General features: G+C 61.5%; 3 protein-coding genes across 4 annotated transcripts; 1 reads left to right on the top strand and 2 right to left on the bottom strand.

Moving 5' to 3' along the window:
• Window positions 1-8247: 8247 nt before the first annotated feature.
• Window positions 8248-18689, top strand: TRIM28 (tripartite motif containing 28). 2 transcript variants are annotated; one of them, XM_060172459.1, is made up of 17 exons: window positions 8248-8775; window positions 9981-10093; window positions 10171-10303; window positions 15442-15577; window positions 15653-15769; window positions 15893-16007; window positions 16109-16255; window positions 16340-16454; window positions 16537-16643; window positions 16731-16767; window positions 16870-16894; window positions 16989-17277; window positions 17359-17678; window positions 17767-17890; window positions 17970-18056; window positions 18133-18270; window positions 18351-18689. In XM_060172459.1, exons 1-17 carry the CDS (start codon window positions 8397-8399, stop codon window positions 18528-18530), a joined length of 2562 nt encoding a protein of 853 aa, XP_060028442.1. In that variant the 5' UTR covers window positions 8248-8396; the 3' UTR covers window positions 18531-18689. The 2 variants fall into 2 exon arrangements, with proteins under 2 accessions (XP_060028442.1, XP_060028439.1); XM_060172456.1 differs by having other exon boundaries at window positions 16849-16894.
• A 309-nt stretch (window positions 18690-18998) lies between these two features.
• CHMP2A (charged multivesicular body protein 2A) lies at window positions 18999-21328 on the bottom strand. Its single transcript, XM_007539010.3, has 6 exons — window positions 21195-21328; window positions 20047-20244; window positions 19638-19817; window positions 19404-19534; window positions 19262-19323; window positions 18999-19181 (listed from the first exon to the last, which is right to left on the bottom strand). The coding sequence occupies exons 2-6, from the start codon at window positions 20212-20214 to the stop codon at window positions 19057-19059; spliced, it is 666 nt and encodes a 221-aa protein (XP_007539072.2). The 5' UTR covers window positions 20215-20244; window positions 21195-21328; the 3' UTR covers window positions 18999-19056.
• Window positions 21329-21620: 292 nt separating this feature from the next.
• On the bottom strand, window positions 21621-23637 carry UBE2M (ubiquitin conjugating enzyme E2 M). The gene is made up of 6 exons (XM_007539011.3): window positions 23387-23637; window positions 22723-22817; window positions 22583-22621; window positions 22391-22494; window positions 22227-22290; window positions 21621-22094 (listed from the first exon to the last, which is right to left on the bottom strand). The coding sequence occupies exons 1-6, from the start codon at window positions 23493-23495 to the stop codon at window positions 21954-21956; spliced, it is 552 nt and encodes a 183-aa protein (XP_007539073.1). The 5' UTR covers window positions 23496-23637; the 3' UTR covers window positions 21621-21953.
• Window positions 23638-24484: the final 847 nt, after the last annotated feature.

Genomic DNA, 24484 nt, shown 5'->3' with positions numbered 1-24484 from the left:
TTGAAAGTCTTTCTGCATAGCCACTGTGCATCCCCCCACCCAGGTGCCTGCGTGATGAATCAAAAAGGAGTCGGGCAGCAGTGCAGCAGGTTAATAAGCGCAGGTGGCACAAAGCACAAGGACCGGCGTAAGGATCCCGGTTCGAGCCCCCGGCTCCCCGCCTGCAGGGGAGTCGCTTCACGGGTGGTGAAGCAGGTCTGCAGGTGTCTGTCTTTCTCTCCCCCTCTGTCTTCCCTTCCTCTCTCCATTTCCCTCTATCCTATCCAACAACGATGATATTAGTAACAACAATATTAACTACAACAATAAAACAAGGGTAACAAAAGTAAATAAATAAATATTAAAAAAAAAGAGGAGGGGAGATAGAGAGGGAAAGAGACACCTACAACCCTGCTTTACCACTCGTGAAGCTTTTCCCCCTGCTAGTGGGGACCAGGGGCTTGAACCCAGGCCAGGCCCTCGTGCATTGATAGCAGTGCTTAGCCAGGTGTGCCACCCACCACCAGGCCCTGTCAAGCACTCTGCAGGATATCAAGGAGACAGCAGCCAAAGTGTATGCAGATAAAAGGATTATTATTATGCACGGACCAAGAATCCAGGTCGCTCTGGCAATTCTCTGAGTCTCAGAATTTAGACCCTCAGGCAGTGGCTTGAAGCAAGCTCAAGGTACAGAAGCAGGTGTGCATATGTGATTAGTGGTTTGGCCTTCCCAGAACTGGATTTCTCCTATCCAGATGCAGCCAGCCTGATCTTTGGGTAGGCAGGCATTCACTTCAGGCCAGTGACCACCTGAAGGATGTTAACCTAGAGTGGAGGAGCAAGTTTGGCGCCTCTCCTGATAACCTGGTTACTGGGGCCAACTTCACAGCATATTTCATTTTAAACCATATTTGTGTGTGTGTGTTTCTTTTTGGCCTCCAGGATTATTGCTGCGCCTTTACTACAGATCCACTGCTCCTGGAGGCCATATTTTCCCATTGCTATTGTTGCTGTTGCTTCTGTTGTTGGACAGGACTGAGAGAAACAGAGAGGAGGGGAAGACAGTGAGGGGAGAGAAAGACAGACACCTGCAGACCTGCTTCACGCCTGTGAAGCGACTCTCCCACCCCACCCCCACCCCCCCCACCGCAGGTAGGGGAGCCGGGGCTTCAACTGGGATCCTTGCAAGGGTCCTTGTGCTTCATACTATGTGCACTTAACAGGGTGCACTACTGCCTGGCCTTCAAGTATATTTTATTTATTTTCCCTTTTGTTGCCTTTGTTTATTTTTATTATTTTTGTAGTTATTATTGTTGTTATTGATGTCATCCTTGTTGGATAGGACAGAGAGAAATGGAGAGAGGAGGGGAAGACAGAGGGGGAGAGAAAGACAGACACCTGCAGACCTGCTTCACCGCCTGTGAAGTGACTCCTCTGCAGCTGGGGAGCCGGGGGCTCGAACCCGGATCCTTACCAGTCCTTGCGCTTTGTGCTTAACCTGTTGCGCCCTTAACCGCCCGACTCTCCGAAAGTATATTCTTAATAAACATGTCTCTTTTAGGGCCTTTAAGAACATTCACACACCAAACCTGCACTATGTATAAATTCTAGCTCTCAAATATTCTTTTGTGTTTTCTCAAAACATTCTTTTTTTATTGTTTATTATGTTTTTAAATCTTTATTTACTTATTATTGGACAGAGACAGAGAGACCAGCAGCCTTGCTTCACCACCTGTGAAGCTTTCCCCCTGCAGGTGGGGACCAGGGGCTTGAACCTGAGTCCTTGTGCCCTGTAGTGTGTGTGCTCAACCAGGTGCACCACCAACCGGTCCCTTGTTTTTTATTTATTTTACCAGAGCATTGTTCAGCTCTGCCTTATGGTGGTGGTGGGGAATAGAACATGGGATTTTGGAGCCTCAGGCAAGAGAGTCTCTTTGCATAACCATTAGGCTACATACCCCTGTCTATTCTAAAACATTCTTTATGCAAGTACTCAAAGTAAATATACTTCTTAGATAGCCACTTCAGATATAGACACTCTTTAAGTATAAGCATTCTAATGTTAAAATAATCTATATGACCATACACACATTTAATTATTATTATTTTTTAACCAGAGCACTGCTCAGCTCTGGCTTATGATGATAGTGGTGGTGGGGGGGATTAGAACCTGGGACTTCGGAGCCTCAGGCATGAGAGTCTGTTTGCATAACTATTATGCTATCTACCCTCTGCCTAATTAATTTGTTTTTTAACCAGAGCACTGCTCAGCTCGGGCTTATGGTGGTGTTGGGGACTGAATTTGTGATTTTGGAGCCTCAGGCATGAAAGTCTCTTTGCATAACCATTATGCTATCTTACCCCCCCCCCCATTTTTAACTTTATAAAACTCTACTTTCCTGGAAGTTCCCTCTTAGAAGTTTATTTTCTGGGGAGTTGGCGGTAGCACAGCAGGTTAAGTGCACATGGTGCAAAGGCAAGAACTGGTCTAAGGATCCCGGTTGGAGCCCCCGGCTCCCCACCTGCAGGGGAGTCGCTTCACAAGCGGTGAAGCAGGTCTGCAGGTGTCTATCCTTCTCTCCCTCTGTCTTCCCCTCCTTTCTCCATTTCTCTCTGTCCTATCCAATGACAGCAATAACAACGACAATAACAACAACAACAACAACAAAAAAACAAGGGAAACAAAAGGAAATAAATAAATAATATAAAATATTTTTAAAAATTTATTTTCTGGAGATTCCCTCTCAGCCCCAATCTCTTCCGTCTTCATTTCCTGCCCTCACCGTTTCTCTTTGTCTCTGTCCAATGTTCAGTAGCTGACCTATGTTCATGTTACAGAGATTATGAGAGCAGGATGAAAGACCAGAGCACTGCTGCCTCTGCCATGCCAGTGCCAGGATTGAGCCTGGGGTCTCCACAGCCTGAGGCAGGCGAGTGCCCTAGACCAAGTCAGCTCACTCTCCCCATTACTTTCTCTCTTCCCTTATTCCTCTTGCACTGTTCAGTTGACTGTACCAGGACTTCAGTCTCAGGCATGAGTCTGTTTGCATAACCGTTATGCTATCTCCCTTGCCCCCTTCCATCACTGTTTGTTGCTTATTTTATTTAGACAATTTAGACTCTTGTATTTGATGGATTAGAGAGAAACTGAGAGGGAAGGGAGAGGGAGAGATCTGCAGACCTGCTTCCTGGCTTGGGAAACTTCCCCCTGCAGGTGGGGAGCAGGGCCTTGAACGGGGGTGCTGTGCATGGTAACGTCTGCCTGCAAGTTCAGTTTTACCCACTGCACATCTCCAGGCTAGACCTGAACCTGGGCCCTCTACACCCTGACCCTGCTTCCTTTTTTTTTTTTTTAAATATTTATTTATTCCCTTTTGTTGCCCTTGTTTTATTGTTGTAATTATTGTTGCTATTGATGTCGTCGTTGTTGGATAGGACAGAGAGAAATGGAGAGCGGAGGGGAAGACAGAGAGGAGGAGAGAAAGACAGACACCTGCAGACCTGCTTCACCGCCTGGGAAGCGACTCCCCTGCAGGTGGGGAGCCGGGGTTCGAACCGGGATCCTTATGCCGGTCCTGGCGCTTTGTGCCACTTGCGCCTCACCCGCTGCACTCCGCCCGACTCCCTCCCCAACTTCCTTTACGCTCTTTTGAACCGCGGCGCTCACACTCCCTGCGCCCAGCAGCTCCCGAGCTCTGCGGGTCAGCACCGGGCGGGGCAGTGGGTAGCGCCTGCAGGGGCTGTGCGGGGGGGGGGGGGGGGGGGCGGGGCGTGGCCGAGGGGCTGTGCGGGGGGGCCGGGGCGTGGCCGAGGGGCTGTGCGGGGGGGGGGCCGGGGCGTGGCCGAGGGGCTGTGCGGGGGGGGGGGGGCCGGGGAGTGGCCGAGGGGCTGTGCGGGGGGCCGGGGCGTGGCCGAGGGGCTGTGGGGGGGAGGGGCGTTGCCGAGGGGCTGTGCGGGCCGGGGCGTGGCCGAAGGACTGTGCGGGGGGGCCGGGGGCGTTGCCGAGGGGCTGTGCGGGGGGGATGGGGCGTGGCCGAGGGGCTGTGCGGGGGGCCGGGGGCGTGGCCGAGGGGCTGTGCGGGGGGCCGGGGGCGTGGCCGAGGGGCTGTGCGGGGGGCCGGGGCGTGGCCGAGGGACTGTGCGGGGGGCCGGGGCGTGGCCGAGGGGCTGTGCGGGGGGGGGGGCCGGGGCGTGGCCGGCCGGGGGCCCTGCGGCGTGACGCGGACCGAGGGGCGGGGCCGAGCTGGGTCCGCGCGGGGCCGCGAACAAAGGCGGGCGGAGACAAAGCGGCGGCCGGCGGCCTCGCGGGAACAAAGGCCGCGCCATGGCTGCGCTGGGACCCGCCGGGAAGGGCTGCTGCCAGCTCGAGCCGGTTCCAGGGCCGGGGTGCTGATGCCGGCGCCCTGGAGCTCTCCCCTGCCCTGCCCGGAAGGCCAGCACCAGCTCCGAGGAGCACGCCCAGGAGCTTTCTTTAATCTTAGTGACCAATTACTGGATCTCCCGCTGACTATGCCTGTGCTTCCACCTGGGGTCCTTGCACAGATGCTGTAGCCCAAGAGAGAGGATCCCTGCACTGATCCTTCTCCTGAGAGAGAATCCCTGCTCCCCCTGACAGAGGATCCCTGCACTGATCCTGCTCCTGAGAGAGGATCCCTGCACAGATCCTGCTCCCCCTGAGAGAGGACCCCTGCACTGATCCTGCTCCTGAGAGAGGATCCCTGCACTGCTCCTCCTCCTGAGAGAGGACCCCCCTGCACAGATCCTGCTCCCCTGAGAGAGGATCCCTGCACAGATCCTGCAGTCCAGAGAGAGGATCCCTGCACTGATCCTCCTCCTGCTCCTGAGAGAGTATCCCTGCACAGATCCTGCTCCCCCTGAGAGAGGATCACTGCACAGATGCTGCAGCCCAGAGAGAGGATCCCTACACAGATCCTGCTCTCCCTGAGTGAGGATCCCTGCACAGATGCTGCAGCCCAGAGAGAGGATCCCTACACTGATCCTGCTCATGAGAGAGGATCCTGCTCCCCTTGAGTGAGGATCCCTGCACAGATCCTGCTCCCCTGAGAGAGGATCCCTGCACAGATGCTGCAGCCCAGAGAGAGGATCCCTGCACTGATCCTCCTCCTGCTCCTGAGAGAGTATCCCTGCACTGATCCTCCTCCTGCTCCTGAGAGAGGACCCCCCCTGCACAGATCCTACTCCTCCTGAGAGAGGATCCTCCTGCACAGATCCTGCCCCCCCTGAGAGGATCCCTGCACAGATGCTGCAGCCCAGAGAGAGGATTCCTACATTAATCCTGCTCATGAGAGAGGATCCTGCTCCCCTTGAGTGAGGATCCCTGCACAGATCCTGCTCCCCTGAGAGAGGATCCCTGCACAGATGCTGCAGCCCAGAGAGGATCCTTGCACTGATCCTGCTCATGAGAGAGGATCCCTGCACTGATCCTCCTCCTGAGAGAGGATCCCCCTGCACAGATCCTACTCCCCTTGAGAGAGGATTCCCCTGCACAGATTCTGCTCCTTCTGAGAGAGGATCTCCCTGCACAGTTCCTGCTCCTTCTGAGAGGATTCCTGCTGGGAAATTGTGCAGGACCTCCTCTCTCTCTTCCCCGCGGTGCGGAACGACAGATTCACCTGCACAGATCCTGCTCCTTCTGAGAGAGGATCTCCCTGCACAGACCCTGCTCCTGAGAGAGGATTCCTGCACAGATCGTGCTCCCCATGAGGGAAGATCCCTATTCCCCTTGAGAGAGGATCCCCCGGCACAGATCCTGCTCCTCCTGCGAGAGGATCCCTGCACAGATGCTGCACCTCAGAAGACGATCCCCCTGCACAGATCCTGCTCCCATTGAGAGGATCCCTGCACAGATTTTGCTTCTTCTGAGAGGATCCCTGCACAGATCCTACTCCCCTTGAGAAAGGATCCCTGCTCCCCTGAGAGAGGATCCCTGCACAGATTCTGCTCCTGAGAGACTCCCTGCACAGATACTGCTCCTCCTGAGAGTATTCCTGCACAGATGCTGCACCCCAGAGATAGGATCCCTGCACAGATGGTGCTCCTCCTAAGAGAGGATCCCTGCACAGATCCTGTCCCCCCTTGAGAGGATCCCTGTTCTAGAGAGAGGATCCCCACAGATCCTGCTCCTTTTGAGAGAATCCCTGCACAGACCCTGCTCCTCCTAAGAAAGGATCCTTGCATAGATCCTGCCCCCCAAGAGGATCCCTGAACAGATCCAGCTCCTCTTGAGAGGATTACTGTGCAGATCCTGCCCCCCCCCCAAGGGGATCCCTGCACAGATCCTGCTCCTCTTAAGAGAGGATCCCCTCACAGATCCTGCTCCCTCTGAGAGAATGCCTGCACGGATCCTGCTCCTCCTAAGAGACGATCCCTGCACAGATCCTGGCCCCCAAGAAGATCCTTGAACAGATCCTGCTCCTCTTGAGAGGATCCCCTCACAGATCCTGCTCCTCTTGAGAGGATTACTGTGCAGAGCCTGCCCCCCAAGAGGATCCCTGCACAGATCCTGTTCCTCCTTGGAAAATTTCTTCTACAGAGATCCCATCCCCCCTTTTTTATGGTTGTGATTTTTATTGTTGTTGGATAGGACAGAGAAATGGAGAGGAGGGGAAGACAGTGGGGGAGAGAAAGACAGACACCTGCAGACCAGCTTCACCACCTGTGAAGCGACTCCCCTGCAGGTGGGGAGCCCGGGGCTGGAACCGGGATCCTCACGCTGGTCCTTGCGCTTGGCACCACGTGCGCTTAACCCGCTAGGCTACCGCCCTGGCCGCCCCCTGCTCCGCTTCTGAGAGGATCTCCTTCAGAAATTCTGCTCCTAGATCAGACATGCTTACCCCCAGAGATCCTACACCTCAGACAGGATCCTCTCCCACGTGCTTTGCTTCACTTAGGCTGGATTCCCAGTCTCCTTCAGTCCCTCTCACTAAGTCTGTGCAACTGACAGAACCCCACCCCAACACACCGCCCCCCCACAGATCTTGTTCCCCAGTCAGAGCCCCCTCTACAGATCCTGGTTCTTCCCAGGGGCTACCTGGGGTCCTGCCCTGGACAGGCGGTCCGAGGGCGGGAGCAGGCCTGGCCCCTCGAACCCACGCTAGATTTAAGGCGGCGTCCACGTGTCACAGTACAAGGGCTAAATGAAGACTTGGCTCAGGGCGTGGTGCAGTGGAAAAAGCATCGGAGGGCCTGAGTTTGAGCATTCTCTCTCCCTCTCCTTAACCAATAAATGAATCTTTTAAAAAAAGAAAGACTAGGGAGTCCCGTGGCAGCAGGTTAAGCGCACGTGGCGCAAAGCACAAGGACCAGCTATAAAAAGACTAATGGTCCGGGAGGTGGCGCAGTGGATGAAGCATTGGATTCTCAAGCATGAGGTCCCGAGTTCAATCCCCGGCAGCACATGTACCAGAGTGATGTCTGATTCTTCCTCTCTTTCTCATAAATACATAAATTCTTAAAAAAAAAAAAAACAACGACTAAAGTCCTGAGACACCTGGTTGAGCGCATAGGGTACAGTGCGCAAGGACCCGGGTTCAAGCTCCCGAGTTCCAGTGTTGCAGGAGACTCTACCTCCTTCCCTCCTGGTTTTCCTCTCTGTCCAAAATAAATAAAATATATTAAAAATAAGAGGGGCCACTAAGATCGCCAGCGCCTCCTTCAGCTCCGAAAGGCGCCTGTCCTCCTCCGCCCCCCCTCCCTCGCACTGCACCTGCGCAGGCCATCAGCGAAGGCACCACCCACCGATAGCCACGCCCCCATCCTGACCCCGCCCCCGACGCCGCTCGACGCAGCCCTGGAGACGCTCAGCGCCAGCCGGGAGGGGGGCGGGGCTTCCTTGCGGCCGGCCAGCGCGCGTGCGCAGCAGAGCGCAGGCGGGAGCGTGCGCAGCCCGGGGCGAGACACGGCCTGGTAACCGCACTCTGGCGGGCTCCGCGGCCCAGCGCCTCCAGGAGGCCCCGCCCCTGACCCCGCCCCCCGCTCCGGCGCGGCGCGTGCGCACTCGAGGCCTCGTCCGCTGCCCGCCCCCCGCCCCCGGCCGCCGCGCCAGCGCGCGTGCGCGGGCCGCGTCGGCGCCATTATTCCCGTCCCGCCCCCCGGCCGCGGCTCTTTCTGCGAGCGGGCGCGCGGCGAGCGGTTGTGCGCGTGGCGCTGGTGCGGGCTCGGCGGCCGCGGACGGGCTGCGGCGGCGGGGCGGCGGGCGAGCATCGGCGGCCGTCGGGCCTCGTAGGCGTCCCGGCGCGGCGGCAGCGGCGGGCGGCCCCGGCGGCGCGTGGCGGCGCTCGGCCTTCTCGGCGGCGGCCCGGTCGTTGGCGGCAGCGCGTGTGCGCCTGCGCGGCGGGCTCCGCGCCCCCTCCCGGCGCCCCCTCCCGGCGCCCCCTCCCGGCCCCGGCGGCGTGAGCATGGCGGCGTCGGCGGCGGCGGCCTCGGCGGCCCAGGCGGCGGTCTCGGCCTCGGCCTCGGGCAGCCCGGGCCCCAGCGACGGCGCGGCGGGCGGCGAGAAGCGCGCCCCGGCCCCGGCCCCGGCCTCGGCCGCCGCCGCCGCCACCTCCTCCTCGGCCGCGGGCTCGGCCTCGGCGGCGGCCCCGGCCACGGCCACGGCGGGCTCGGCGGGCTCCCCCGCGGGCGGCGAGGCGCTGGAGCTGCTGGAGAACTGCGGCGTGTGCCGGGAGCGCCTGCGGCCCGAGCGGGAGCCGCGCCTGCTGCCCTGCCTGCACTCGGCCTGCAGCGCCTGCCTCGGGGCCCCGGCGCCCGCCAGCAGCGGGGACGGCGACGGCGCGGGTGAGCGGGGTCGGGGCTGGGCCCCGGGGCGGCCTTGTCTGCCTGCGGTCGGGGGCTGGACCCCGGGGCGGCCTTGTCTGCGGTCGGGGGCTGGACCCCGGGGCGGCCTTGTCTGCGGTCGGGGGCTGGACCCCGGGGGCGGCCTTGTCTGCGGTCGGGGGCTGGACCCCGGGGCGGCCTTGTCTGGGGTCGGGGGCTGGACCCCGGGGCGGCCTTGTCTGGGGTCGGGGGCTGGATCCCGGGGGCGGCCTTGTCTGCCTGCGGTCGGGGGCTGGATCCCGGGGCGGCCTTGTCTGGGGTCGGGGGCTGGATCCCGGGGGCGGCCTTGTCTGCCTGCGGTCGGGGGCTGGATCCCGGGGCGGCCTTCTCTGCGTGCGGTCGGGGCTGGATCCCTGGGTGGGGACTGATTGCCTGCGGTCGGGGTGCTGGATGCCGGAGGGGGGTTGTTTGTCTGCAGACAGGTGGGGGCTGGGCCCCGGGGGCGGCCTTGTCTGCGGTCGGGGGGCGGCCCGGGTGGGGGGCTGCCTGCCTGCAGACAGGTGGGGGCTGGGCCCCGGGGTGGGGGGCAGCTCGGGTGGGGGGCTGCCTGCCTGCAGACAGGTGGGGGCTGGGCCCCTGGGGGGCGGCTCGGGTGGGGGGCTGCCTGCCTGCAGACAGGTGGGGGCTGGGCCCCGGGGTGGGGGGCGGCCCGGGTGGGGGGCTGCCTGCCTGCAGACAGGTGGGGGCTGGGCCCCGGGGTGGGGGGCGGCTCGGGTGGGGGGCTGCCTGCCTGCAGACAGGTGGGAGCTGGGCCCCTGGGGGGCGGCTCGGGTGGGGGGCTGCCTGCCTGCAGACAGGTGGGGGCTGGGCCCCGGGGTGGGGGGCGGCTCGGGTGGGGGGCTGCCTGCCTGCAGACAGGTGGGGGCTGGGCCCCGGGGTGGGGGGCGGCTCGGGTGGGGGGCTGCCTGCCTGCAGACAGGTGGGGGCTGGGCCCCGGGGTGGGGGGCGGCTCGGGTGGGGGGCTGCCTGCCTGCAGACAGGTGGGGGCTGGGCCCCGGGGTGGGGGGCGGCTCGGGTGGGGGGCTGCCTGCCTGCAGACAGGTGGGGGCTGGGCCCCGGGGTGGGGGGCGGCTCGGGCTGGACCGGGTCGGTTGGGCGGCCTGCAGCCTGCAGCGCGGGGTCTCCGGAGGCGCGGGCCGCCCTCACCTCCAGCCCCCGGCCCGCAGTGGTGGACTGTCCGGTGTGCAAGCAGCAGTGCTTCTCCAAAGACATTGTGGAGAACTACTTCATGCGCGACAGCGGCGGCAAGGCTGCCAGCGACTCGCAGGATGCCAACCAGGTAGGCGGCGGCCGGGGCGGGGCGGGGCGGGTTGGGCGCCCGCGCACCTGCCGAGCAGCTGTGCCCTGTGCCCCCAGTGCTGCACCAGCTGCGAGGACAACGCCCCCGCCACCAGCTACTGCGTGGAGTGCTCGGAGCCGCTGTGCGAGACGTGCGTGGAGGCGCACCAGCGCGTCAAGTACACCAAGGACCACACCGTGCGCTCCACCGGTAGGCGCGCTGCCTGCGGGCTCCTGGGCCGGGACGCTTCCCAGTGCTGCAGGGCGGCAGGGCCGCTCTCACCTGCATAGTGTGGGTCTGGAGGAAGCTCACTTGGGTCCCGCGGTTTCTCGGTCCTTTTTAGAAGTTGCCAGAGAGAGGGAGGAAGCCAGGGCATCACTGTCATTGCAGTGGTGAGGCTCAGACTCAGGACGCCAGCTCGAGAGGTCCGGCACACAGGCTGTCCGAGGAAGCTCTGGTGAGGGGGAGTAGCTTAGGAAGGAGCTGAGCAGATGGCTCTCGGTGAATTACATTGGGATTCCTGTAGTACGGAGGACGGTATTGTTGGCGAGGTGAGGAGGGAGGTGGTCTTGGTCTTTCTTTCCTTTTTTATTTTTATTTATTTTTTACCAGAGCACTGCTCAGCTCTGGCTTGTGGTGTGGGGGATTGAACCTGGGACTTTGCAGCCTCGGGCATGAGAGTCTGTTTGCATAACCATTATGTTATCTATCCTCCACCCAGGGAGATGATCTTAAGACATGAAGGTGGGATTCGGGCGGTAGTGCGGCCGCTTAAACTTAAGCAAAATGCCAGGACTAGATTAAGGATTCCAATTCTAGCCCCCGGTTCCCCACCTGCAGGGGAGTCGCTTCACAGGCGGTGAAGCAGGTCTGCAGGTGTCTGTCTTTCTCTCCCCCTCTGTCTTCCTGTTCTCTCTCCATTTCTCTCTGTCCTATCCAACAATGAAGGGCATCAACAATAACAATAATAACCACAACGAGGCTACAACAAGGGCAACAAAAGGGGAAAAAATGGCCTCCAGGAGCAGTGGATTCATGGTGCAGGCTGTGAGCCCCGCAATAACTCTGGAGGCAAAAAATAAATATGTAAAGGTAAAGCCCCAGGAAGCTGGGTTTGGCTGGGGTCTTGGAGAGCAGGCAGAAATGAGGAAGAATACAGAGCAGTGTTGGGGAGGACAGATTCATGGATGAAGTGTGGCTACATGTGATTAGCATGGGTGTGGGGTAATATTAGCAATTCTTTTTTAAGATTTCCTTTTTTTTTTTCCCCTTTACTCTAGAGCACTGCTCAGCTCTGGCTATTGGTGGTGTGGGGGATTGAACTGGGACTTCCATGCCTCAGGCATGAGAATTTAAGAAAGAAAGCAAGAAAATAGTGGCTAGGAAATTGCTTTGGACTTAATGCATGGGGCCTCCAGTTCGATTCCCCAGTATTGCATGTGCAAGAGTAATGCTGCTTCTCTTCTAATAACTGTGTGTGTGGCTTACCTGGTTGAGCACGTTACAATGCGCAAGGACCTGGGTTCAGTCTTCCAGTCCCTACCTGCAGGGGGAAAGCTTTGCAAGTTGTAGGTGTCTCGTCTCTATCACCCCCTTCTTGATTTCTATCAAATAAAAAATATTAAAAAGTCATTAAAAGGGCCAGGTGGGGGCAGGGTTGAGTGGACCTACTACAGCATACAAGGACCTGGTCCCTCCTGCAGCCTAAAGCTCAGTTGATGAAGTAGGGCTGTGGGTGTCTTGTCTTTTCCCCTCCGTATCCCCTTCCCCTCTCAATTTCTGTCTCTGAACAATAAAAATAAAAAAGGGAACCAGGTGGTAGTGCAGCGGGTTAAGTGCACGTGGCACAAAGCACAAGGACATCCCCCTCCCCCCTTCCCAGGTCTGCAGGTGTCTGTCTTTCCCTCCCCCTCTGTTTTCCACTCCTCTCCATTTCTCTGTCCTATCCAGCAACAATAGCAATGGCAACAGAAAAATAACAATGGCAACAAAATGGATTTATAGTGGGCACTGAGGCCCAGCAATAATCCTGGAGGCAAAAAGAATGAATAAAAGTATTTAAAAATTAAGAAGAGCCATAAAAATGTGGTCTAGGAGGTGGCACAGTGGATAAAGCATTGAGCTCTTCAAGCAGGAGGTCCTGAGTTCAATTCCCAGCAGCATGTGTACCAGAGTGATGCTTGGTTCTTTCTCTCCCTTTCTCATTAATAAATTAGTTAATAAATTAACAATTAAGAAAAAGGCCATGTGGGGCTAGACAGCCTAATGTTTATGCAAAGAGACTGATGCCTGAGGCTCCAAAGTCCCAGGTTCAACCCCCCTACACGCCAGAACTGAGTAGTGCTCTTGTTAAAAAGTTGAACAGTTTGTAAACCGTACATGTGTGCTGTACATGGGTGAGAGAGCGAACCAGAGCGTCACTGGCACATGTGATGCAGCTGGTTACACTCTGGACCTCGGGCTTAGGAGCCTAACACAGCTCACCGCACAGCCTTTTGGACTGCCCATAAAGCTTATCACTTTAATATTCTCAAAAGTGTTTTTAATGATAACTTTCTTATGACCTTTATTGTATAGACAACCAGAAATGGAGAGAGAAGGGGGAGATAGAGACAGGCACCTGCAGCACTGCCTCTCACCACTGGTGAGCTTCCCCTGCAGATGGGAACTTTGCACATCATGTGTGGGCTCAGCCAGGGCCATAATATCATTGGATAGAAACACGGAGAGGGAAGGGAGAGATTATCCTCAGCACTACCTCACCATTGCCTTCCCCTCTGCAGGTGGGGGCTGTAGATTTGAACCTGGGTCTCATTATGGTATGTGCTCAACCAGATGCACCACTGCCCAGCCCCAATAAAACAGATCTTTGGGGGTCGGACGGTAGCACAGCAGATTAATCGCACGTGGCCAAGTACAAGGACTGGCAAAGGATCCTGGTTCGAGCCCCTGGCTCCCCACCTGCAGGGGGCTCCCTTCACAGGCAGTGAAACAGGTCTGCTGGTGTCTTTCTCTCCCCCTCTGCCTTTCTTTCCCCCTCTCTGTCTCTCCTCGATCTCTGTCCTGTCTAACAACAGCAGTGACAATAATGACAAACAAAGGCAACAAAATGGAAAAATGGCCTCCAGGAGCAGTGGATTCATAGTGCAGGCACCGAGCCCCATCAGTAACCCTGGAGGCAAAAGAAAATCTTTAAAGGTTTTTTAGTACATTGCTCCGCTCTGGCTTATTGGGAAGGGAGTGTTGGGGATGGGAGACTCGTCTATAAAGCTTTTTTAAAAAAAAATATTTTTACTTATTAATGACTCAGGCGGAGAGAGAAAGAACCAGACTCCTCACTCTGGTACATGTGCTGCCGGGGCTTGAACTCAGAACCTCACGCTTGAGAGTCAAGCACTTTATCCACTGCGCCACCTCCCAGACCACAGCTTTTTTTTTTTTTGGATAACCGTTGTGCTAACTCTTTAGCTTTATTTATGAAGGAAGCTCCAGATCCCTGTGCCCAGGTTCAGACTTGAGACCTTATGCTTGAGAGAATTGTGAAAGCAACTTCTTTATTAACGGCTTTGTTTATTTAATAAGAAAAATAAGTGGAGAGAGAGAGAACCAGACAGCACTGTGCTGCTGGGGACTGAACTGATGACCTTATGCTTGAGAGTCCAATACTTAATCCACTGTCCCATCTCCTGGACCAGTGGAAGCAACTCTATAATGGTGACAGGACTGTAGGGTAGTGTTGGCATGGGATATTAGTGTGAGCACTGGCACCCTTCCTGAAAAGAAGGGGACCTGATAACTTTTACTTCATGTTTATTTTGGATAAAGATAGTGAGAGAGAAGGGGCAGATAGGAAGAGGAGACAACTGCTGCATTGCTTCACTGTTTGTGAGGCTTCCTCCTTGCACATGAGGACCTGGGTCCTTGCTCATAGTAACCTGGGCTCAACCAGGTGCACCGCCACCCAGACTCCAGGATAACTTTGTGGGTGTCCTGGTCAGATATTTCATCATCTTCAGTCTGAGAAGGCTCTGTGAGCAGTGTTGAGAGCTTATGGGTTACAAAAGGTGGTCATCTTTTACTTAAGTCCTTTTAGAAGTTATTGGATAGAGACACTGAGATGGAAAGGGGCGAGGGGGAGAGATACCTGCAGCCCTACTTCACTTTTGGATAGCTTCCTGCAGGCGGGGGCCAGGGTGCTTGAGCCCAGGTCCTTATACATTGTAACAGGTGTGCCCAACCAGCTGTGCCACCACTTGGCCTTGTTGCTTTATTTTAAAAACTGCAGCAGGTTAAGCGCATAAGGATCCCGGTTCGAGCCCCCGGCTCTTCATCTGCAGGGGAGTCGCTTCACAGGCGGTGAAGCAGGCCTGCAGGTGTCTATTTTTCTCTCCCCCCATCTTCTCCCCATGATTTCTCTCTGTCCTATCCCACAACGACGACGGCGACGTCAGTTACGGCAATAAAACAAGGGTAACAAAAGGGAATAAATATATTTTTCAAAAGTTAAAAAAAAAAGCCAAAAACTGTCTTAACTAGGGAATACAGTATTAGAGAGAACTCTGCCAGGGATCTACATTCGAACATCATGAATCCAGCACGTAGCCACTGTGCCTCCTGGTGGCTGGTCTCGACTTGACAGGTTACATCCAGTGTTGTGGCATCTAAGAAAATTACCTGAAATATCTTTGTTTCAGCAGAGCACTGCTCAGCTCTGGTTTCTGGTGATGATGGCATGGGGGATTGAATCTGGGACTTAAGAGCTTCAGGCATGAAGAGTCTGTTTGTATAACCACTAGGCTACTCTCCCACCCTGCCTGGAATACCTCTTCACCCTCAGTCGCCTTCTGGCACAGAAAGCCAGCGTTGGGACTGCCTGGGAGCCACGGTAGCTAGAATCCCTCCCTGGTTCCACAGAGCCAGAATAGAAAAGGCGGCTCATAGCTCCTTGAGCCTCCTCCTGCAGAAGGTTCTGGAAGAAGGTGGGCACCAGCAGGTCTCCTGTCCTCTCTGGAAGCTAAAAGGAGTAGTGACTGACTCTCAGATATTTTTACTTTTTAATGAGAAAGATAGAGAGCAGAGCCCTGCTCAGCTCTGGCTTATGGTGGTGCTGAGGACTGAACCTGGGGCTTCAGCAGAGCCTCAGGCTGGAAAGCTTTGCAGAACCCCTGTTGTCTCCACAGCCTGTGATGATTTTTTTCCTTACCCAGGCTGGCTGGTACAGAGTCTTAAGGACAGGGATGCTGGATGTGTTCACTGACAGCCTGGAGTTGCAGGACAGTGGGTCCCCCAGCTCTGCCTTGGTTGACAGAGACCGAGCTCAGATGCAGTGCATGGTCATTCCCCCCCAGGGCCGGCCAAGTCCAGAGATGGCGAGCGCACGGTGTACTGCAACGTGCACAAGCATGAGCCCCTAGTGCTGTTCTGTGAGAGCTGCGACACCCTGACCTGCCGGGACTGCCAGCTGAATGCTCACAAGGACCACCAGTGAGTGGAGGGGTGTGTGTGGGGGCGTCCTGCCCGTTTCCCGGTCAGCACCACTCAGCTTGCGTGTGCTCTCAGGTACCAGTTCTTGGAGGATGCAGTGAGGAACCAGCGCAAGCTCTTGGCCTCTTTGGTGAAGCGCCTTGGGGACAAGCACGCAACGCTGCAGAAGAACACCAAGGAGGTCCGGAGCTCGTAAGTGTGGGAACTAGGCCCACCTGGCGGAGGCCCACCTGGCGGAGGCGGGGTGGTCTGGCACCTGTCTCCTGCCTCCCTGCACCTCTGCAGGGTCTGACTGGCCCCACCCACTTCCTGCAGGATCCGCCAGGTCTCGGATGTGCAGAAGCGCGTACAGGTGGATGTTAAGATGGCCATCCTGCAGATCATGAAGGAGCTGAACAAGCGGGGCCGCGTGCTGGTCAACGATGCCCAGGTGTGTGCCGGCTCCTGGCCCCACCTGTCCGTGGCTGCGGGGAGGCTCGGGGAGGCTCCGGGTGCGGCTCATTCTCCGGAAAACCTCCTCCCCACCCACAGAAGGTGACGGAGGGCCAGCAGGAGCGCCTGGAGCGGCAGCACTGGACCATGACTAAGATCCAGAAGCACCAGGAACACATCCTGCGCTTTGCCTCGTGGGCTCTGGAGAGTGACAACAACACTGCCCTGCTGCTGTCTAAGAAACTGGTGCGTTGTGGGCACAGGCGCGGGCGGCTCCAGAGGCGTCCCGAGCCCGCCTCACACCTGTGCTCACGCCACCCCCGTTCTCAGATCTACTTCCAGCTGCACCGAGCCCTCAAGATGATAGTGGACCCTGTGGAACCTCACGGCGAGATGAAGTTTCAGTGGGACCTCAACGCCTGGACCAAGAGTGCGGAGGCCTTTGGTGGGTCCTTGTCTTGCTTCTGCTTGCTGCCCTCCCTCCCCGGGCACTGCTGCTGATTTCGTCTTCTCTCCATGCCCTGCAGGCAAGATAGTGGCAGAGCGTCCTGGCACCAACTCCACAGGCCCTGCCTCCATGGCCCCTCCCCGGCCTCCAGGGCCCCTGAGCAAGCAGGGCCCCGGCGGTAGCCAGGTGAGCAGGAAGTGGGGTGGTGGATGAGGACCGGGTGGGGCTGGTTCTGGGGGACACCCGGCCACTAATAACCCTGCGTTCCCACAGCCCATGGAGGTGCAGGAAGGCTACGGCTTTGGCTCAGGTGAGTGCACCTGCCTGTCTCGTGGGAGGAGAGCTCAGTGACTAGTTTTACCTCAACCACTGCCTCTTGTTTTCTGACCAGATGACCCTTATTCTACGGCAGAGCCCCATGTTTCAGGCGTGAAGCGGTGAGCGGCTTAGTAGAGCCTGGTGCTGGTGGGGGGGACTTGGTGAGGTCTGGTAGCAGGGGGAGCGACTCACTCACACCAGCCGCGCACACAGGGCCCGCCCAGGCGAGGGGGAGGTGAGTGGCCTCATGCGGAAGGTGCCACGCGTGAGCCTGGAGCGGCTGGACCTGGACCTCACGGCTGACAGCCAGCCTCCAGTCTTCAAGGTCTTCCCGGGCAACACCACCGAGGACTACAGCCTCATCGTCATCGAGCGAGGAGCTGCCGCCGCGGCCGCTGCCGCGGCCGCCGCGGCCGCCGCAGCCGGACAGCCTGGGGTTGCAACCCCGGGAGCCCCGGGAGCCCCGGGAGCCCCGGCCCTGCCTGGCATGGCCATTGTTAAGGTGAGGATGCCTCCCCAGCTTCCCGGAGTGGGGAGTGATGACACTGCATTGGTCACGGCCTGCTGACGCCTCTCCTTGCAGGAAGAGGAGACAGAGGCTGCCATCGGAGCTCCGCCCGCCGCCAGCGACGGGCCCGAGACCAAGCCTGTGCTGATGCCCCTGGTGGAGGGCGCTGGCGTCGAGGGCCCCCGTCTGGCCTCCCCCAGTGGCAGCACCAGTTCAGGCTTGGAGGTGGTGGCCCCAGAGGGCACCTCGGGCTCAGTGGTTGGCCCCGGTGCTCTGGACGACAGTGCCACCATCTGCCGGGTCTGCCAGAAGCCAGGCGACCTGGTCATGTGCAACCAGTGCGAGTTCTGCTTCCATCTAGACTGCCACCTGCCTGCCCTGCAGGATGTGCCAGGGTGAGAGACCGACCGCGTGGGCAGGGGCGGCCGGCCGGGTGGGGGCTGGTCTTTGGTTCTGTGCGACCCCGAGTCTCTCATCTCGCAGGGAGGAGTGGAGCTGCTCGCTCTGCCACGTACTGCCTGACCTGAAGGAGGAGGATGGCAGCCTGAGCCTGGACGTGGCTAACAGTGCTGGTGTGGTGGCCAAGCTCTCTCCAGCCAACCAGAGGGTGAGGCAGAGCCTAGCAGCCCTGGGCCCCTTGCCCCCTTCCCCCTCTTAACCTCTCCTCTGCCTGGTCTCATCCACAGAAGTGTGAGCGTGTGCTGCTAGCCTTGTTCTGCCACGAGCCCTGCCGGCCCCTGCACCAGCTGGCTACTGACTCCACCTTTTCCCTGGTGGGTTCTGGTCCCCGAGTGGGCTGGGGCTCCCTGGAGTTCCCATCGGCGGTGACCTGTAACCCTCACCCCACAGGACCAGTCCGGTGGCACCCTGGATCTCACCCTGATCCGTGCCCGCCTCCAGGAGAAGTTGTCACCCCCTTACAGCTCCCCCCAGGAGTTTGCCCAGGATGTGGGCCGCATGTTCAAACAGTTCAATAAGCTGACGGAGGTGAGCTCTGAGAGGAACTTTGGGGTCGGGGTTGTGTGGAAGGAACTGGTGCCACTTTCCTCTCCTGTCCTCCCGCCCAGGACAAGGCAGACGTGCAGTCCATCATCGGCTTGCAGCGCTTCTTCGAGACTCGCATGAATGAGGCTTTTGGTGACACCAAGTTCTCAGCTGTGTTGGTGGAGCCGCCCCCCCCACTGAGCCTGCCTGGTGCCGGCCTGAGTGTCCAGGAGCTGTCCAGCGGCCCCAGTGACGGCCCTTAAGGCTGGAGTCCCCCTGACCAGCACGACCGGGCTTCTCTGACCTGTTACACCTCCCTTCCCCACCCCTCGGTAGCCTGGCTCCCGTTCCTTGGTGGCCCCATCCCTCAGCCCTTCACATTGTTTTTACTTCTGTGGATTTAATAAAAATGGCACCAGTTAGCAGGCCCTGGCGGGCACCTTGCTGTAAAGTGCTTCCCACCAACCACCAGGGTGTCCAGGAAATCAGGAAAGGACCAACTTTGCGGGGGGACCTGGCTAGGCTACATACAGGCTTTGGGGTCCCAAAGTTAGCTGTGGAACCCACCTGTCTGGGGGCTGCTGGCGTCCATGCACACGCACAGCAACCCGTCAGAGAAGCCCTCCATCCATCCACCCTACTGGCACTTGGAGTCAGAGCACCACTCTGGCTTGATCACCACCACCACCACCACCTCCCAGGTCGCCTAATTGGGCAGCACCAGACAGTCACACAGTTCAGAGACAATCTCTTTATTGTCTGGTTGGTGCACGCAGACGGACGTGGCCCTCAGTCCCTCCGAAGGTTCTTGAGCCGCTCTTCAAGGTCTGCGTCAGCGTCCACCAGGGCCGAGGCCGTCTCTGGCTTTTTCCCACCAGCAGCCACGTTGAGGGAGCCTCCGGTGGAGGGCAGGTCTGGAGGGTGGGGAAGAAGAAGGTCAGAGAGAGGCTCCAGAAGGTGCTGGGAGGGTGGGCTGGCGCTGGCGCACACTCACTCGACAGCTCGTCTGTCAGGCTCAAGCCCAGCTCGTCCAGGACCTGGGACACCACGGCATCACTGTGGGGGAGAGGGACTCAGGCCGCGCCAGGGCCAGGCCAGACCCCCACGCCCACCTCCCTCCCGCACCCCCCCCCCACCTTTCTTCCTCGTCGTCCTCGTCCCCCATGGCGTCATCGATGGCGTCGTTCATCATCTCTTCCTTCATGTCCATGATCTCGGCCTGCCGCTCGAACTCCATCATGATCTTCTGGATCTGCGGCAGCTTGAGCTGCAGAACGGGGCAGGGTCGAGCGGGGGAGTGAGTGTGCTTCCTGGGGGGGGGGGGGTAGCACGGTGGCGGGCGGGAGTGGGCGGGCGGGCGGGCGGCGCACCTGTCTGTTCATGGTGCCCATCGCCTTGGTGACGCCCTTCATGGCTTGCGCCATGGAGTTGTTGGACTTGAGAGTCTGGATCTTGAGGGACACGGCCTGGATGTTTGCCCTCATGAGCACAAACTTGCGCACGTAGCGGCGTGTGCGCACCAGGTCCTTGGCCATGATGCGCACGGCGTCCTGCAGGGACGGGAGGCTGGGTGGGCTGCTGCTGCTGCTGCTGCCCGCACCACGCCCGCACGACCCAACCCGACCTGACCCAGAGGGTCGAACCTGCCACCCACCTAGAGCCCGTCAGCTCCTGTTTCTGGCGTTTTAGCGTCGGGACTGAGCCCGTCGGCTCCCGTCTGTGCTCTGACTAGAGCCCTGCCCTGCCCGGCTCTGGCTGGGACTGAACCTGGCGCCTCACCATCTGGCCCTGCTTGGCCATCTTCTTGATGTCCGCGATGATCTTCTTCTCCTGGGCCTCCAGCTTCTGCCGCTCGCGGTCCAGCTCTCTCATGGCGCGGTTGAGGGCGCGCTGGTTCTGGCGCAGCAGCTCCTCGGGCGTCTTCCGGCGCCCGAACAGCAGGTCCATGGCGGCAGGCCGCCTGTCAGGCTGGGCTGTCTGTGTGCGGGGTGGGGGTCAGGCTGTGTGTGTGTGTGGGGGGGGCGGGGGGGTCAGGCTGTGTGTGTGTGTGTGTGTGTGTGCGCGCAGGGCGGGGGGTCAGGCTGTGTGTGGGGCGGGGAGGTCAGGCTGTGTGTGTGTGTGTGTGTGGGGCGGGGGTCAGGCTGTGTGTGTGTGTGGGGTGGGGGGTCAGGCTGTGTGTGTGTGTGCGGGGCGAGGGTCAGGCTGTGTGTGTGTGCGGGGGCGGGGGTCCGTCTGTGTGCGGGATGGGGGTCAGGCTGTGTGTGTGTGTGTGGGGGGCCGGGGTCAGGCTGTGTGTGTGTCTGTGTGCGGGGGGTCAGGCTGTGTGTGTGTGTAGGGGCTGGGGTCAGGCTGTGTGTGTGTGTGTGGGGCGGGGGGTCAGGCTGTGTGTGTGTGTAGGGGCTGGGGTCAGGCTGTGTGTGTGTCTGTGTGCGGGGGTTAGGCTGTGTGTGTCTGCGCGGGGGTCAGGCTGTGTGTGTGTGCAGGGCGGGGGTCCGTCTGTGTGTGTGCGGGGTGGGGGTCCGTCTGTATGTGTGGGGCGGGGATCAGGCTGTGTGTGTGTCTGTGTGCGGGGGGTCAGGCTGTGTGTGTGTCTGTGTGCGGGGGGTCAGGCTGTGTGTGTGTCTGTGTGCGGGGGGTCAGGCTGTGTGTGTGGGGCGGGGGGGGGGGTCAGGCTGTGTGTGTGTGCGGCGGGGGTCCGTCTGTCCGAGGCAGCACCCGCGTGTCGGGCGGGGGGCCCCCGCAGACCTACCGACGGGCGGGCGGACCGAGCCGAGGCCCCGGCGGACACCCAGGCGGCCTCAGGGTCCCGGGCAGAGGGGGTGAGGTGCGCGGCGCGGACGGGGCGGGGGCACCCGGGGCGCAGACCGCGGGCGTCGGACACCGCACCCCGGGCCCACTGGGGCTCGCGACTCGGCGGGGCTACTCACCGGCGCCGCGACCGGACCGGCTTCCGCTTCCGGGTCACGCGCCCCGCGCGTGGGGGTCCCGGGGTCGGCCGCACCGAAAGCCCCTCGGCGGCGAGGCTTCTGCCGCCGCCGTTTCCGGATCAGCGGCCTGACGTCACTCACGCCCCGCCCGGAATGCTGGGAAGCGCCCGCCCCGCCCGCCCGCGGTCTGCGCGTGCGCACCACGCCCCTCCAGGAGCGGCCGCAGGTACGCTGGGGGTGCGCGCCCGCCCCCCGCCCCCCGCCCCTTCCTCTCCGGCGGCCCGCGCCGCGTATCCGCCTGCAGCCTGGGAGCCGCGGCTGTGGGCCCGCCGCCCGCGCGCCGGCCGGGCAGCGAGTGCCCGGGTCCCAGGCGCCGCCCCCCTTCCCGCCCCAGCCCCCCGCCCACGCAAGGAAGAGGCGGAGGCCGTGCAGGAACATTCCCCTTTAATAGCCTGGTGGGAGCGCCGGGCCGGGGCGGGCGGGCGGGCGGGGCGGGGGCGGCCCCGGCCCCGCCGCCCTGCCCCCGCAGCCACCCGCCCGGGAGCCAATTCATTTCCCATCGCCGGGCGGGCCGGGGAAGGCAGCGCCGACCTTCATCTCATGGTGGCTAAAAAGAAAACCAGGAGCGGGGGAGGGGCAGAGGCGGGGCCGGGGCCGGGGCCGGGGCCGGGGCTCGGGCTTCCCGCCGCCGCCCGCGCCCGCCGGTGGCCCCAATAAATATCCGCAGGGACGCGGCGGGCGAGCGGGCGGGCGGCCCGGCTACTTGAGGCAGCGCTCGAAGTAGGTGGAGCCGATGTAGCCGCCCCGCAGGGAGCGCTGCACGTTCTGCTCGAACAGCCGCCGGTTGTTCTGCAGGACCTCGGCGGCCTCCTTGTTGAGCGGGTCTTCAGGGTTGGGCTCCTGCGGCCGGCATGGGGGTCAGCCGCCCGCAGGGGAGGCGAGGGCAGGGCAGGGCAGGGCAGGGCAGGGAGCGGGGTCGCCCTCCCGCCTGCCCACCCCCGCGCCGCCCCGCCCCGCCCCGCCCCCACTCACCAAGAAGAGATACTGCAGACCATAAATTATGGAGTTTATCGTCAGGACCGGCTTCCAGTCCTCTCTGTGGGCAGACAGCATCGCGGTGAGGCCGTGGCCCTGCCGGGACAGGCGGGCGCACGGTGCCCGGCCCGGCCGCGAGGGGCGGGAGGCGGCGCCCTCACCTGAGGATGTTGAGGCAGACGTTGCCCTCGAGGTCGATGTTGGGGTGATAGACCATCGTCTCGCACTTCACCTTGGGGGGGTCGTGCGGGTAACCCTGGCCCACCTGGCTCGGGAGAGAGGGAGCTGGCCGAGTCCGCAAGGCCGGCGGGCCCCACCAGCGAGCTGGCCTGCCGCCCGGCGCGGGCACTCACCTTAAAACTGAACACAAACTTGCCGCTCTTGTAGAAGCCCTGCAAGCGGAGAGGGAAGGCGCTAGGCCCCGCAGGCACACCGGGTCCCCCCAGCCCGCTCTGGCCGGCCTGTGCGGGCGTGTGTCCGAGCAGGCCCTCACCTCGTCCGGACAGATGACCAGCTTGAAGTTGAGGAGGTCATCGGGGTCCGAGAAGCTGATGTCGCACGTCTTGGGCAGGTTGAGCTCGTTTATATCTGGGTGTGTGCAGCAGAGCAGGGCGACGGTGGGCGGTGGAGGGGAGAGAGGAGGGTGCTCAGGGCAGGTGCGGCTGCCCCCCAGCCCGGTGCCCCCGACCCTGCCAGCGCTTCGGGACGCTCAGCACCAGCCCGTCCCCGCGGACGTGTCCTCGCGTGCGGCTGCGCCCTGCCCTTTGGACCACCTGCCCGACGCCCCCTGCCATGGGGCACATCACCCCGAGCGGCCCTGGGGGCCGGCAGCCTTCACGTCCACGCGCCAGCCGTCGCCGGCCCCTGCGGCCACCCCCGGCCCCGGCCGCCGGACCCCCGAACTCGGGCGGTCCCGGCCCTGCAGCCCTCCCTGCTCCCGCCGGGGGCTTCGCTGCAGCCGGAGGGTCCAGACCCAGCCCGGCCTCTGCCTCCTCCACCTGTCACCCCAATGGCGTGTGGCCCCGCACCCCCGTGTGACTCGGGCGCCCGCCCGCTCCCCGGCGCCGGGCCACCTCCTCGGCCTGCCGGCCGGCCCCCCGGCCCCGGGGACCCGAGGCCCCGGCCCGCACCCACGGGCGCCCCCGCGGAGCCCCCACCCTTCTGGATCCGCAGCTGCGCCGCCGACGCCTTCTTGCTGCTGCCCTTGGTGCCGCCCGCCGACTCCTCCTCCTTCTTCTGCTGCTTCAGCGAGAACAGCTTGATCATCCTGCCGCCGCCGCCGCTACCGTCGCCGCGGGGCTCGGGATCCCGGCCGCCCGGTGCCCCGCCGCCGCTAGGACCCGCCGCCGCGGCCTCTTCCGCCGCCCGCCGGCCTGTCGCGCCGCTCCGCGCCCACCGCGCGGCCCGCGTCGGCTCCCGTAGTCTGGCCCGGCCGGCCCGGCGCCTCGAGCTCGCTCGGCTCTTCTCGGGCGCGCTCGGCCCCGCCCCGGAGCGGCGCCCCCCGGCCCCGGCCGCTCAGCTCTCTTCCGGCCGGGCGGCCCACACCGCGCCGTCCGCCCTCTCGGCCGCTCCCCCGAGGGCGGGAGGCAGGCGGCGGCCGCGGTGGAGGCGGCCGAGGACCGGAGGGGGCTCGGCTTCCGCAGCGGCAGCGGCTTCGGCGCGGAGGTCCGCAACGGCCCCGGGGCCCCGGCGCTTCGGGAACTTCCGCCGAGCGGCCGCTTCGGCTCTTCCCGCTCGGCCGCGCTGTGCGCCTGCGCGCCGCCGGGCTCAGCGAGGGGGCAGGTGGGCGGTGAGCTCGGGCAGCTTCGGCAGCGCTCGGGTGTTTCCGTCGCCCGCGGGGCTCGGCCTCGACCTCTTCCGGGGACGCTCGCGATGCGGCGGGGGCCCGGCGCCGCCATCTTTGAGCGGGGCAGGCGCGGCCGGTCGGAGGCGTAGGTCGGGGGCGGGGGGCCCGGGGCCGGGCCGGGTGGCGGAGGGGCCGTCGGGAAAGACCGTCCGCAGGACTTGGAGGAAGACGGCGGGCAGGGCCTCTCGGAGGTCGTGTCCAGCGGAGGCCGCCCCGGGTCGGGAGGCGCTCCGGGCGGCCATTCTTTCCCGCAACCCCAGGACCCGCAGGTGACCCCAGGCAGCCATTCCCCTGCTCCCCCAGGGCCAGAAATTGGCTCCAGGCAGCCATTGCCCTGCTCTCCCAGACCCTGCAGGTGACTCCAGGCAGCCATTCCCCTGCTCTCCCAGACCCTGCAGGTGACTCCAGG

This window comes from Erinaceus europaeus, chromosome 2 (assembly GCF_950295315.1).
Source record: "Erinaceus europaeus chromosome 2, mEriEur2.1, whole genome shotgun sequence".
Lineage (NCBI taxonomy): Eukaryota > Metazoa > Chordata > Mammalia > Eulipotyphla > Erinaceidae > Erinaceus > Erinaceus europaeus.
Note: the sequence above shows the minus strand (reverse complement) of the source record. Positions and strands in the feature narration are given on the sequence as shown.

Excerpts from the sequence above, each read along its gene's own strand:
- UBE2M (XM_007539011.3), bottom strand. The coding sequence starts at position 23,495 with ATGATCAAGCTGTTCTCGCTGAAGCAGCAGAAGAAGGAGGAGGAGTCG. Across the intron at positions 22,291-22,390 it reads GTCTGCCTCAACATCCTCAG|AGAGGACTGGAAGCCGGTCC; the intron begins GTGAGGGCGCCG and ends GTCTGCCCACAG. Across the intron at positions 22,095-22,226 it reads GTCTGCAGTATCTCTTCTTG|GAGCCCAACCCTGAAGACCC; the intron begins GTGAGTGGGGGC and ends TGCCGGCCGCAG.
- TRIM28 (XM_060172456.1), top strand. The coding sequence starts at position 8,397 with ATGGCGGCGTCGGCGGCGGCGGCCTCGGCGGCCCAGGCGGCGGTCTCG. Across the intron at positions 16,895-16,988 it reads CATGTTTCAGGCGTGAAGCG|GGCCCGCCCAGGCGAGGGGG; the intron begins GTGAGCGGCTTA and ends CCGCGCACACAG. Across the intron at positions 17,679-17,766 it reads GCCCTGCAGGATGTGCCAGG|GGAGGAGTGGAGCTGCTCGC; the intron begins GTGAGAGACCGA and ends CTCATCTCGCAG.
- CHMP2A (XM_007539010.3), bottom strand. The coding sequence starts at position 20,214 with ATGGACCTGCTGTTCGGGCGCCGGAAGACGCCCGAGGAGCTGCTGCGC. Across the intron at positions 19,535-19,637 it reads TGGGCACCATGAACAGACAG|CTCAAGCTGCCGCAGATCCA; the intron begins GTGCGCCGCCCG and ends CCCGTTCTGCAG. Across the intron at positions 19,324-19,403 it reads GAGGACGACGAGGAAGAAAG|TGATGCCGTGGTGTCCCAGG; the intron begins GTGGGGGGGGGG and ends TCTCCCCCACAG.